Source organism: Ceratotherium simum, chromosome 20 (assembly GCF_057802395.1).
Source record: "Ceratotherium simum simum isolate JZ-2026a chromosome 20, ASM5780239v1, whole genome shotgun sequence".
In the NCBI taxonomy this organism is placed as follows: Eukaryota; Metazoa; Chordata; class Mammalia; order Perissodactyla; family Rhinocerotidae; genus Ceratotherium; species Ceratotherium simum.
This window is the reverse complement of record NC_141919.1, coordinates 40,436,063-40,449,441: the sequence shown is the minus strand read 5'-3', so window position 1 is coordinate 40,449,441 and position 13,379 is coordinate 40,436,063. Positions and strand designations below refer to the sequence as shown.

General features: G+C 40.3%; 1 protein-coding gene and 3 pseudogenes across 1 annotated transcript; all 4 read left to right on the top strand.

Annotated features, from left to right (window-relative positions):
• The first annotated feature begins 358 nt into the window (after positions 1 to 358).
• Positions 359 to 913, top strand: LOC147914416 (interferon beta-like). Its single transcript, XM_087444215.1, has one exon. The coding sequence runs from the start codon at positions 359 to 361 to the stop codon at positions 911 to 913; it is 555 nt and encodes a 184-aa protein (XP_087300341.1).
• Positions 914 to 4,640: 3,727 nt separating this feature from the next.
• Positions 4,641 to 5,212, top strand: LOC101401863 (interferon alpha-4-like; annotated as a pseudogene).
• A 2,695-nt stretch (positions 5,213 to 7,907) lies between these two features.
• Positions 7,908 to 8,471, top strand: LOC101402119 (interferon omega-2-like; annotated as a pseudogene).
• Positions 8,472 to 9,667: 1,196 nt separating this feature from the next.
• On the top strand, positions 9,668 to 12,089 carry LOC101397946 (interferon alpha-13-like; annotated as a pseudogene).
• Positions 12,090 to 13,379: the final 1,290 nt, after the last annotated feature.

Sequence of the window (13,379 nt, the reverse complement as noted above, 5' to 3'; positions counted from 1 at the left end):
CCCTGTAACAGTAGAGTCCTAAATGATCTGGCTTACTTTTTCATTTGGTATTGAACAATTCACTGAAACTTTACAAAACATTAGAAATCCTCAGAGTTTGTTTATCTTTTTCCCTAATATATACAAAATAAAATAGGAGCTTAAAGAAAAAGAGTTTTCGAGACTACTAATAATTTCAACGACATAGGAAAACAGAAAGGGAGAACTGAAAGTGGGAAATTCCTCTGAACTAGAAAGAGTGGAGGACCATCCGTATAAATAGCCCACACTCATGGAGGAAGGACACTCACACTCAAGCTCTTGCAGCCTCTACTCCAGCATCGAGGTGGTAGAAGGCAACGCTGTTCCTGTTTTCATCATGACCAACAGGTGTATCCTCCAGATGGCTCTCCTGCTGTGTTTCTGCACCGTGGCTCTTTCCAGGAACTACAACTTGCTTCGGTCCCAACTAAGCAGCAGCAATTCGGCATGTCAGAATCTCCTGCGGCAGTTGAATGGGACCTATTGCCGCGAGGACAGAATGAACTTCGAGGTCCCCGAGGAGATTGAGCAACCACAGCAGTTGCAGAAGGAGGACGCCGTGTTGGTCATCTATGAGATGCTCCGGCAGACCTTAAGTGTTTTCAGAAGAAATTTCGCTAGCACTGGCTGGAATAAGACCGTCGTCGAGAGGCTCCATGCGGAAGTCCACCTGCAGATGGACCGTCTGGAGACAAACGTGAATGAAATAACGGAGAAGGAAAACTTCACCTGGGAAAACACGCCCGTTCCGCACGTGAGGAAATATTACGTACGGATCGTGCAGTACCTGAAGGCCAAGAAGTACAGCCGCTGTGCCTGGACAGCAGTCCAAGCGGAAATCCTCAGGAACTTTTCCTTCCTTACCGGACTCCTAGATTACCTCCAAAACTGAAGATCTCCCAGCCTGTGCCTCTGAGAACGGACAATGCTGACGGTGATTTCGGGCGTTCTTCCACCAGCAGAGGCGCTTTCAGTGACTGACAGCTAATGCACTGCGTTTGAAAGGACAGTTAAAGACTCGAAAATTTTTTACTAACTTATGAATTAATTAATTTATTTATTTAAACCATTACCTTGGAAAATAAATTATTTGTGAAACAAAAGTCAACATGGCCGTTTTAATTTCAACTTGATTTATATAACCACCCATGTTAAAAATTGCAGAGTATTTATTAGATGTTCTTTGTAAAATGTGCCTGCAAAGTAGTATTGTTTCTGGCCCCTGCCTTCAAGGAATTTAAAATCCAAGGAAGCCACGTGGCATATACAAGGTAAGAGATGATGAGGGGACCGGAACCTCATAGGAGAATAAATGCGGCCTGAGCCACAGGAAAGTGGAAGAGACAGGCAGGAGGCTCTGGAACGAGAACGACAGGCACCTGCTGCTTCTACTCTGTGCCCTGCGCTCTCTGGCCCTAAAGTTAGAATTTGACTGGCTGTCAGGGTAACCAGAGGAATATTTCAACTCTTGTGTTTGCCTAAGCTCATCCCTATTATCTGCAGGATGCTCTGCCTCCCCCTCTCACCCCCAGACCCCACAGGATTTTTAAATGTTTATGTGCCCCCCAAGCCTAAGGGTGAGAAGTCCCAGGCACTTCTGTGACACTGTTAAGTAGCAGTCCCTTTATGGTACTCTTCATGGGACAGCCAAGATGTATGGGTGTCTTAGGGGAGCTGGCATCTCTGTCTCCTTCCAGGGCACAGGCACCAGAGGGAGAAAGAACTCTGCTTTATACCTCTGCCATCTGGCTAGGTTTTCTCCCTTGCCTTGTATTCTCAGAGTGGGATTATTAGAATGAACCCTAAATCAAATAACAATATGCCGACTGGATACACTACTAAAACTAATTATATTTTGCAACATGTATTTTTTGTAAAGAAAACTTGTCTACTATGCAAATCCCTATGCTCATTTTAGAACTTAGATCATTTACTTGTTCAATGATATAAACAGGTTAACTGAATCATGAAAAATAATGAATAATAAAATTTACTTGGCAATTTAAAAAATATCGATCTGTTCCATAATCTCTATCCTCGTACAGACAGGCTGACTTTTTACCAGTGTCATCTAAAGATTATCACATCATTTGAAGCCTACGTTTCCGAGTGATGGAAAAATTGTGTCACAACTATTACAATTCACACGCATTCTGGGGATTTTGTCCACACTGGACAAGGGCAGGAAAGCTGGAGGATTGATAATTTGGGGGACATAGGTGACTGTCCACCTCAAAAGTAATGTGGTAAATTGTCTGGTTGCTGTGAGCTGTGTGAATCAGAGAGAGTTAGAGGTTAGATATGTGGCTCTGTGTATGACACTAGGCTAGTCGTTTTCTGTTATGACAAAGCAGATGGCAAATTAGAGATGAGGTCATACTTGTGAGTTTAATATAGCACTAGGCAAAGGCTGAAAATCATGCTGCCCTTGCAGATTGAATCCCCAGAGCCATATGCACCTTAAAGGAAATAGAATCCTAGTGGTTTTAGCAATGAACTCAGTAGGCATTATTGACAGTAAGAGTAGAGTGGAAATATTATCCATGTCTTATAATCCTAGCAAATGTGGCCAAGATTAGGCAAAATAGCTTGGACATTCACGAACACCTTATAGTAGGAAGAGGAAATCTAAGAAACTGTTTTAGTAAAAAGTATTTATTGAGTGATTACACTGGGCCTGGTGCCAAGGATAACACAGTGAATAAGACAGAGTCCAATTACTAACGAGCTGACTTGCCGAAGATGGTCTCATCCCTATTTCTTAGTCCGGTTCGGGCTGCTATAACAAAATATCACAGACTGGGTAGCTTAGAAAAAGAGAACTTTATTGCTCACAGTTCTGGAGGCTGGAAGTCCAAGATCATGGCTCCAGCATGGTCAAGTGAGGGCCCACTTCTGGGTTGCAGACTTCTCCTTGTGTCCTTACAAGCTGGAAGGGGCCAGGAATCTCTCTGGAAGCTTTTTCATAAGGGCAGTAATTCCATTCATGAGGGCTGGGCTGTCATGACCTAAGCACCTCCCAAAAGCCCCACCTCCTAATACCATCACATCAGGCATTAGGATTTCAAGACATGAATTTGGGGGCGACACTAACATTCAGACTATAGCACCTACCATTTAAAGAGTAGGAAGCTAGAGGGTTGAGGCAACGTAACTTCCTATACAAAATAAAAGGAGTAAAGCAGCGTTCAGGATCAGAGCTGAAAGTTAATTCTTCACACAATAATAATCAATATTTATGCAGTTCTGAATTAAGGACAAAGATGTTTTCCTTTTGTTTGAAAAGAATAGACTTGAATTGGAACCTCTGAAAGTTCTTTGGGAAATTTGAAATTTGAAGTTTAATGCAAAAACACAAAGAAATTGATGATGTTTTCTAAATTGCCTATTCTCATTGGGGATGATATTGCTACCAACGGTGTGAAAATTAGTTCTAGGGGTGTGAACACATCTTAGATATTACAATGATCTATGGTGCGCCAAAGCTCAACCCTCTCCAACAAAATCTTATGCTTTAGTTCATTTTTCTCGTTGGGTTTTCTTGTGTATCATATAAGAAGCACTGACATGGAGTTCATGGGAGATACACAAAATATATGCAAGATCAGTGCTATAAAACCCATGGCTAATGGATGGCTCACTGGAGGACTTTCCCTCCATCATTTGCTTGATCTCAAAGTCATACTAAGAGAGGTGGCCTTCGCTTACTTATGAGCTGCCATTGGCCTTCTGTGGTTGTTCCTTATGTTTGAGCCTCAGTGCTTCTGAGTGTGAGATGCGGTTGAGAATTAAATGCAAATAGTTTATATTTTATTATTTAATCTATAAAGGTAAACAAACATTAATAATTATGTTGATGAAAAGAAAAGATATTGTCAGAGTATCTAGCAGCTAGTGAAGTTAAAAATCATTTTCTGACATGAAGCGAAAGTAAAAGTTATGTATGTGAAAATACGTGTTAAGAAAATAATTTGAGTTTTCAATTGTTTTTAGCAGTTCTGAATGATTTTTAAGTATATAATTATTGTATTATGATGATATTGGTATTATGATCATTACAAATTTTATCACTTAAAATTTTAATTTGAATATGTAATTTGATACATTACTATTTATATAAATAAATATATTACTTTAAAAGTCCCTCTGCAAACGTATTTATGAAGATAAACTAAATGTCAATAGCTTTCAAATTTAACTTTTGTCTTAAAATTTTAGTTCATTCTTAATCTTGCATTGAATAGAGAGAGTAAAGTATGCACTTTCTTTTTCTATGTATAAAGTAGAGATGTAGAGAGAATATCTAAACAGATATACCATATATCTGGGTTACTAAGTTTTCTTGAGGGGTTCAGTTAGGAAAACACAGAAAAAGACCATGGGGGCAGGAGGCAAGAAACAAAAAAACAAATGGTTGAAAAACACTCCTGTAAACCCATGTAGAAAGTGCATAAAGGAAAGCAAAAAATGAAGTAGAAAGTAAGGGAAACATTCAGAAAATGGAAACTCACATGGGCCCTATTTAAGACACATGCACAAAGGAAGGTCTTCAGAGAACCCAGAGACAAGAGTCCAGATCACCCCCCTCAACCACGCCAGCAGCATCTGCAAGATCTCCAATGGCCCTACCCTTTTCCTTCCTGACGGCCCTGGCGGTGCTCAGCTGCCACTCCATCTGCTCTCTGGGCTGTGACCTGCTTCACACCCACAGCCTGGGCAACACGAGGGTCTTGATGCTCCTGGAACAAATGAGGAGAATCCCCCCCCCTTCTCCTGCCTGACAGAAAGAAATGACTTTGGATTTCCCTAAAAGGTGTTTGATGGCAACCAGTTCCAGAAGGCTCAAGCCATCTCTGTGGTCCATGAGATGATCCAGCAGAGCTTCCACCTCTTCAGCACAGAGGGCTCGTCTGCTGCCTGGGATGAGACCCTCCTCGACAAATTCTACACTGGACTTGATCAGCAGCTGACTGACCTGGAAGCCTGTCTGACCCAGGAGGTGGGGGTGGAAGAGATTCCCCTGATGAATGCGGACTCCATGCTGGCTGTGAGGAGATACTTCCAGAGAATCACTCTGTATCTGCAAGAGAAGAAATACAGCCCTTGTGCCTGGGAGATTGTCAGAGAAGAAATCACGAGATCCTTCTCTACATCAACAAACTTGCAAGAAAGGTTAAGGAGTGAGGAATGACACCTGGTTCCACATGGAAATGGTTCTCACTGACTAATAACATCACACTTCCACATGTTCTGTCATGTCACAGACTCTCATCTCTGCTGTAATCATGACCTGAATTCAATCAAATTTGTCAAATGTTTTCAAGAGTACTAATGAATATTGTGTTTAACCCTTCAGACACTAGTCTCATACAGATGGCCGTGCGGAACTATTTATTTAACTATTTAAATATTTATTTATTTATTTATAAGATTTAAATTATTTTTGTTCATACAATACTATGTGAACCCTTACATGTGGTTTAATATAACAAAATGTATTCTTTATATTTAGTCAATTCATTATTTTCTTTGGTCATTAAATTTTTACCGTAGAAAATATCTTGTATTTGTTTATTCTTTAAAACACCACGCCTGAATGTGCAATCTGATTAAAGAATGGATGGCACAATTCATTTACTCATCATTGTTATATTCAAGTTAGAAGTAAAAATGGACTTCCTTTAAGCTAGGTTGTATGTTGCCCTCAGGATGTAGAGGTAAACACAACAAATACAGTTCCTGCTTTCTTGTATGTTTGATTTTTATAGGGAAAGTGACCTAAAAACAATAATCACTCGATGGATAATTAAATATTAATTATTTTAAAATTAATACTAATTCATATCATAAATTAATATCATATTTAATGCTATAATGAGAAGAAGGGGAAAAAATGGAATTCTCAGCAGAAGGTGGATCAAGTCATGTCAGGATATAAGAACATGAGCAGTAGATATTCTCTGTATTTGGCTGGAAGACATCTATGTGCAAATTTCCACTGCATATTTGAGTTTGCAATTTACAAGCAATTCCATGAACTGTAAAGTGTGGGGAGGGAAGTGGTCAGATGGGAAGAGAGTATAGAATGAGAAAAGGACTTAAAATTGATTCCTCTGACCTTCAATCTTCAAAGGGAGGGAAGAGCCACAAGGGAAACAGGTGGAATGGCCATATGTTAACAGGACGAGAGAGCAGCGAGAAGACTGTGTTCATGGACTGAAACTGCTTAGAAGACTCAATGTGTTCATGAAAAATGTGGATGGAAACTGCCCCCCACACTGGGAAGGTAGATGGCATTGGTGACCTGAGGGAGAGCTGGGTTTGTGGAATTAATCACCACAAATCATACTGGAGTAGGGGTAATGATGAATAATGGACGTTAGTAACAATATATAGAAAATGGTTTTGAGAAGTTTGCCTTCTGAAGTGGAGGAGAGAGATAGGGTCTGACCAAGAAAAGAGTGTGGATGATTTTTCCTCTGCATCGTTGTCACTTTTTAAAAAGATATTTACCTCTGGATAGACTTCACGGATTTAATATATTGACAAATCATATTAATACGTTTAATGTTTTATTTACTTTAAATCATGATGTATTTAATTATTACAATGATAACATCATTATTTTGATTAGTACTACGTTGAATGTCACTAAGCTGCTCTGTGGATTGAAACCATCCACTACATGGGGAAACAGATGGAACTGACCTCTGTGAGAGCTGGTTTGGTGGAATTAATGAGCAGAAACCACACTGCAGTAGTAGAAGGGTGATAGGAGAAGAGAAGAACTCCCATTGTCATTTTTCTCACCTGGAGATTCACTTTCTTTCTTTCACCATAATCAGAACAACATTTGTTCTCCTTTTTCCTCAGGGCATCCAAATGAAAGGACATCTTTCTAAGAAAGTTGAGTGGAGAAAGAAAACAATGATGTATTGTAAATGATGGAAAATAATGGTACAGGCCTATTATGTTTCCATTTTTACTTCTCTATTTTGGTACTAAACTCAAGATGAAATAGAAAGTAATTCAGAAGCAGCAAGACAAACTTTACCCCGAAAAGTACTAAATTGAAACAAACATATAACAGTATCGAGACTCTGAAACTAGTAAATCAAAGATGGCTAGTTTTCTGTAGCATCATATGCTGCCCTCTCTGCTGCCCACATCTTCACTGTGAGAAGAATGGTGAACCAAGAAGCTCTATAGAAATGTACTGACGTAATAATCTAGGTATGGTTATTAATTATTTCAATATAAGCTTCTGATGGGAAATCAATATAAGCTTCTGATGTGAAGTCTGATGGAAAATCTGAGAATATTACTTGTTAATAATTATATCTTGAGTAATTATGATGAACTCTTGGCTAAGGATGAAATAGTGAACAAGATGTAGACCTTTCTCCTAAGGAAGTTACTTGTCAAACAGGTCTAATAAGTCCATTTTCAAGAAGACAAATCCAGAAGGATGAGGCAGCTTGGCAACATGCAAAATGAAGAGGGCAAAACAGAGCCCAGGAACAGATGTGATATTTAGTTCTTAGCGAGAACACTATTTACATAAGTTTAAATTTAACCAAAAGACTTTCCTCATTTGAAAGATTTGAATCCACTTATATTGAAACATCTGAAGTTTCTTGGGGCAAGTAAAACATAAATTGAGATAATGAGAGAATAATTTAAAAGGTTGATGTCTTCCAATTTATTTGGAGCATACATAAAAGAAAGGAAAAAAAGATAAAATGTGTACAGGAACATCCAGAAAATGAAAACTACTGTGTTCTCTACTCAAGAGACAGGCATAGCAAGGTCTTCAAAGAAACTAGGGGTCAAAACTGAGACAGACACACACCTCATCCAGGCTACCAGCATCACCAAGGTCCCAAATGCTCACCCTTCTGCTGGCCCTCCTGGTGATTAGCTGCATCACCATTTGATCTCTGGGCTGTGACCTGCCTCAGGGACATGGACTGGTTCACAGGAAGAGCTGATGCTTCTGAGACAAATGAGGAGGATCTCCTTATTATCCTGGCTGAATGACATCTCCTCTGGGAGATGGTGGATGTAGCCAGTTGCAGAAGGCCCAGGCCATCTCTGTCCTCCATGAGATGCTCCAGCAGATCTTCACCCTCTTCCACACAGAGCGCTCCTCTGCTGCCTGGAACACGACCCTCCTGAACAAACTCCACACTGACTCCATCAGCAGCTGGAAGAACTGGAAACCTGTTTGGTGCAGGTGATGGGGAGATGAAGAATCTGTCCTGGGAACTGAGGGCCCTACACAGGCCAGGAAGAGGTACTTCCGGGGGATCCATCTCTACCTGAAAGAGAAGAAATAGGGTAACTGTGCCTGGAAGACTGTCAGAGTGGAAATCCTGAGATCCTTGTCTTCATCAACAAACTTGCAAGAAAGGTTAAGAATGAAGGATGGAGACCTGGGGTCACCTTGAAATGATTCTTGACTAACGTGCCATGTCGCCCTTGTACATGTCTTTGGTCATTTCAAAATGTTCTTATTTCTGTGAGAAACAACATTTATTGACTTAATTCAGCTAATACTCTGTCCATTGTATTAAGCAAGAATATATTAAAAATATTCAGATCCTGGGGCATCAGTGCCTAAGAGATGACTGCCCTGGAATTTTCATTTATTGTTTCTTTATTTATTTATATTTATTTATTTATTCTTGTTTCTTATCATATTTATATTTATAGTTTCATGTGAAAGATATTTTCCTTTATATTGTATAAAATTTAGAAAACATGTTGACCTTTCCATTTTATTAAATTTTCATTTTTATTGAATTTTTGTGAAAAAAATTTTTTGAGTCTTTTTCCCTTAAATCCTAAATCCACACCCTAGTTTTCTAAACCAAAGAAAAGAATGGATGGTAATATTTATCTACTCATTCATTCATTCAGTTCATGTCATGTGTATAGATTGAGTATCAAAGTGGGAGATTATGGAATTGCCTTCAAGAAACACAGGTGAATAAATTTAACACAATACTTTCTGTGTTGAAATTTTCAGTCTTACAGGGAAAGAGACATAAGAAGATGATAAATTTTTAAATTTTGATTATGTTAAAAAATACAAAAAGAAGTAAAGGAAAATGATGTTCTGACATCAGAAGCTTTAGAAATAAATAATTTGGGGGAGAAAAAAGATTTCCTTTCTAGGCTGCCTGAATGTACGTAATTGCAGAAGTCTTGTTGGTTGTTGGGCATATGGGTCTAGAATGAAGAACAAATGCAGGTGTTAATTTGGGATTCCCTATTGTGTATCTGGGTAGGAGGGCGTGGGGATGGATGTGGTCACTTTTAAGTAGAGTGGACAATGAGGAGAGGACCACAACCTAGCCCTGCAGACCCTCCACATTTAAAGGTAGAGCAGAGGAGAGTCTGCAATGGGCAGTGAGGCCGAGGGGCCAGTGCAGTCAGAAGGACACATGGGGACGAATAGGGGGAGACTGCTGAAGGGAAGAAGTGTGTTTAAAAGACAGAGTGGTGCTTACAGGGCAGGTGTGGACTGAACTGTCCCAGGGGACCTGAAAACAGATGCCGCTGGTGACCTTAGCAGGATCTGGTTTAGAAGAAACAATGGGACAGAAACCAGATGGGAGTAGGTTGAAAAAGAAACACAAGTATGAGAATTAGGGTCACTGTGTTAGAAAATTATCCTGGGAAGCTTGTTTGTGAAGTGGAGGAGACCCTCCTGGAGAAATTCCTCACTGGATTTGGTCAGCAGCTGGGAGACCTGGAGATCTGTTAGTCAGGAGAAAAAAGTAAAAGAAATTCCTGAGGCTAGTACTTCCTCTGGGCTGTAAAGAGGTACTCAAGAAACCAGTCTTTATTTTAAAGAGAAGGAACACAGTGAATGTACGTAGGAGGTTGTCAGAGTGGAAATCAAGAGCCAGTTGTCTTCATCATTAGTCTTGTTTCAAAAAAAGACACAAAACATCTAGTTGACCTTGGATTTGGCAATGACTTTTTAGATGCACCAGAGACATGATCTATGAAAGAAAAAAGTAATAAATTGGACTGCATTAAAATTAAAAACTTCTGCTCTGTGAAAGACACTGTCGAGAAAATGAGAAGACAAGCCACAGACTAGGAGGAATTATTTGCAAAAGACAGATCTCAGAAATGACTGTTATGCAAAATATACAGAAAACTCTTAAAAGTCAACAGCAAGAAAATGAAAAAACGAATTAAAAATGGGCAAAAGATTTGAACAGACACCTCACCAAGGATGATATACAAATGGCAATTAAGCATATGAGAAGTTGCTCAACATCAAACATCATCAGGGAACTGCAAATTAAAACAATGATATACCACTACACATCTATTAGAGTGGCTGAAATCCAGAACACTGACAACAGCAAATGCTGGTGAGGATGTGGAGCAACAGGAACTCTCACTCATTGTTGGTGGGAATGCAAAATGGTGCAGCCACTCCGGAAAACAGTTTGGCAGTGTCTGACAAAACTCAACATACTCTTACCGTACAGTCCAGCAATTGTGCTCCTTGGGATTTATCCAAATGTGTTGAAAACTGATGTCCACACAAAACCTTGCACAGGGATGTTTATAGCAGTTTTCTTCATAATTGCCCAAAACTAGAAACAACCAAGATGTCCTTCAATAGGTGAGTGGATAAATAAACTGCGGTACATCCAGACAATGAAATATTATTCAGTACTAAAAAGAAATGAACCATTTAGCCATGAAGAAACCATGAAGAAACCTTAAATGAGTATAACTAAGCGAAAGATGCCAATCTGAAAGGCTACATACTGTATGATTCCAAGGATATGACATTCTAGAAAAGGGCAAAACTATGAAGACAGTAAAAAGAACAGTGGTTGCCAAGGGTTGGTGGGGAGGGATGAACAGGTGGAGCACAGCGGATTCTTTAGGGCAAGAAAACTGTGCTCTATTATACTATAATGGTGGATACATGTCATTAATGCATATGTCAAATCCCACGGAAAGTACAACACAAAGAGTGAACCCTAACGTAAACTATGGCTTTAGTTCATTTTTTTTTTAAAGCAAGTAAGGAAACAGTCTCGGTAAACAGATTCTTTGTAAAAATGACCTCGCTAAAGTTTCTGCGTGAAAGGAAAGCACAAAACTCAGAGGAAAGTGCAGAAAATGCCAGGTTCTGTGCTCGCCCCCTGAGAAACACGTCCCTTGCGAGGCCGAAGCCAAGCTCCCTCCTCAGCAATCAGGACCACAGAAACGGAGGGTTTTTTACTCACTATTAAAGTGATACAGGTTGGTCCCCAAGGCCGCGATGGCGTCTCCTTAGAACAGCCGGAACGACTGAAACCAAAGCACCCAAGTTTGAGCATCTGAAACCCCGGCGTCAGGAAAGGCCCCCTGCGCGCCCTCTGGCGGCCGCCTAGAGAATCCCGCTTTCCCGGGAGCCAGCGAAGGGAACTGCGCTAATTGTTCAGCGGTGCCCGCTCGCCCCCTGGCGGCCAACTGGTGAATCACCGGAGTTTTCCATCGCCCAGATCCATTTGCTAGAGGGAGCAGTGATGCTCCGCACCATCCCTGCCTGCTCTCTTGGCTGGGACTCGTCTTGGATCCATAGCCTAGAAAGCAGGAAAATCTTCATGCTGTTGAGACAGCTGGAAAGTATCCTCTCTCAGTCATGCCTGAATGACACAACCTACTTCAATTTCCTTGGAAAAGAGGGAATGACACACGAATCCCAACGACAGAAGGCACCTGTTTTCACAACGTGATGCTCCAGCAGATCATCAACCTCTTCAACACAGGGGACTGGCCTGCTGCTTGGAACAGCACCCTCCTCGATCAACTACTCTCTATCCTTGATCACAGCCTGGAACAGCTGGAGCAGACGGAAGAAGAAAATCTGGCTTGTCCCTATTTGGGAATTGTTGTCCGGAAGGACTTCTAGAGAATCAATCCCCATATGAAGGGAAATAAATTCAGCCCCTGTGCCTGGAAGGTTGTTAGAGGAGAAACAGAAGTGTGCCTTTCCCTCATGTAACAATCCTCAGAGAAAAGTCAGCAAATAAAGAAGAAAGTTATACTCGTGACTCTCCCTAATCAATTACATTATTGTTTGCTAAGCCCCCAAAAGCAATCTGGACTCAACTTTCTGCACCATCTGAAAAATATCTGAAATCATCAGAATGTTTAAAAAATATGTTGTACATCATAAGTTTAGAAAATATGTTTAGAGAGAAGAACATGATCTTTTTTTTTTTTTTTCCTGAGGAGGATTCCCCCTGAGCTAACATCCATTGCCAATCTCCTCTTTTTGCTTGAGGAAGAGTCACTCTAATCTAACATCTGTGGCAATCTTCCTCTATTTTGTATGTGGGTCGCTGCCACAGCATGGCCACCAATGAGTGGTGCAGGTCCGCACCCAGGAACCGAATCCGGGCTGCCGAAGCAGAGTGCACTGCACTAAACAACTAGGCCACAGAGCCGGCTCCCAGCTACTTTCTTAAATAAATGATTTTATGACATAATTTTTTTTATCTGTTTAAGTTCTTGGGGGTGTTTGCTGTTTCCAAAGTGTGAAGTTCTTTTTTTTATGGAAAGATTCTTCAGGATAGTATGTTGTTAAAGACATTTGTCCTTTAAGTTAATGGTAGCTCCTGTAACAGATTAATAGAAACTGTCAGTAATTCTATTATAACAGAAATTTACCTTTCCCTTATATAAGAGCCCAATGTAGGCATTCCTGATCAGATAAATCTTCCTAATGGCTCTTCTCTAAACAGTGATTCAGGGACATGGGTACCCTTTATTTTGTGACTTTGCCGTATTCAACATGTGACTCTGAATCTATCTGTGGTACTTGAGTCTATTTCACTCAGTTGTAAAGAACAAAAGTAAAGTCGATCACATAGGCTCTGTTCAAGGGCCAGGATCATATAGGACAATATCACTTTTGCTCATGTTAGTTGGCCGAAATTTCTTCTCATGGGATGCCTAAGTGAAAAAAGTTGGGAAATAGACTCCAATCGGGTGACTAATGATAGAGGAGACAAGTTCAGTGAATAAGACCACCCTTCATTTTTGCACTGCTTGTACTGATGCTTTTTTAGGGGAAAAAATAACCAATGTGTTTGCTGCACACACTTCCTAAAAAAACATTGACCCAAAATCTGATTCCACAATTTGAACCCAGGGAGATGATGTGGATGTCACTCATTAGTGCTCACAGCATCACTGACCCTTTGAAAGAAGCATTCAAGTTGACTCCCAAAGGCAGAGGTTATGGAGGAAAAAGCCTCTAGTGTGGAGACAACACAGCTTGTTTCCTTATTACCTGAGGGAGACAAGAGATGCATGATCAGGTAGCTCCT

Coding starts and splice junctions, on each gene's coding strand:
- LOC147914416 (XM_087444215.1), top strand. CDS start 359: ATGACCAACAGGTGTATCCTCCAGATGGCTCTCCTGCTGTGTTTCTGC.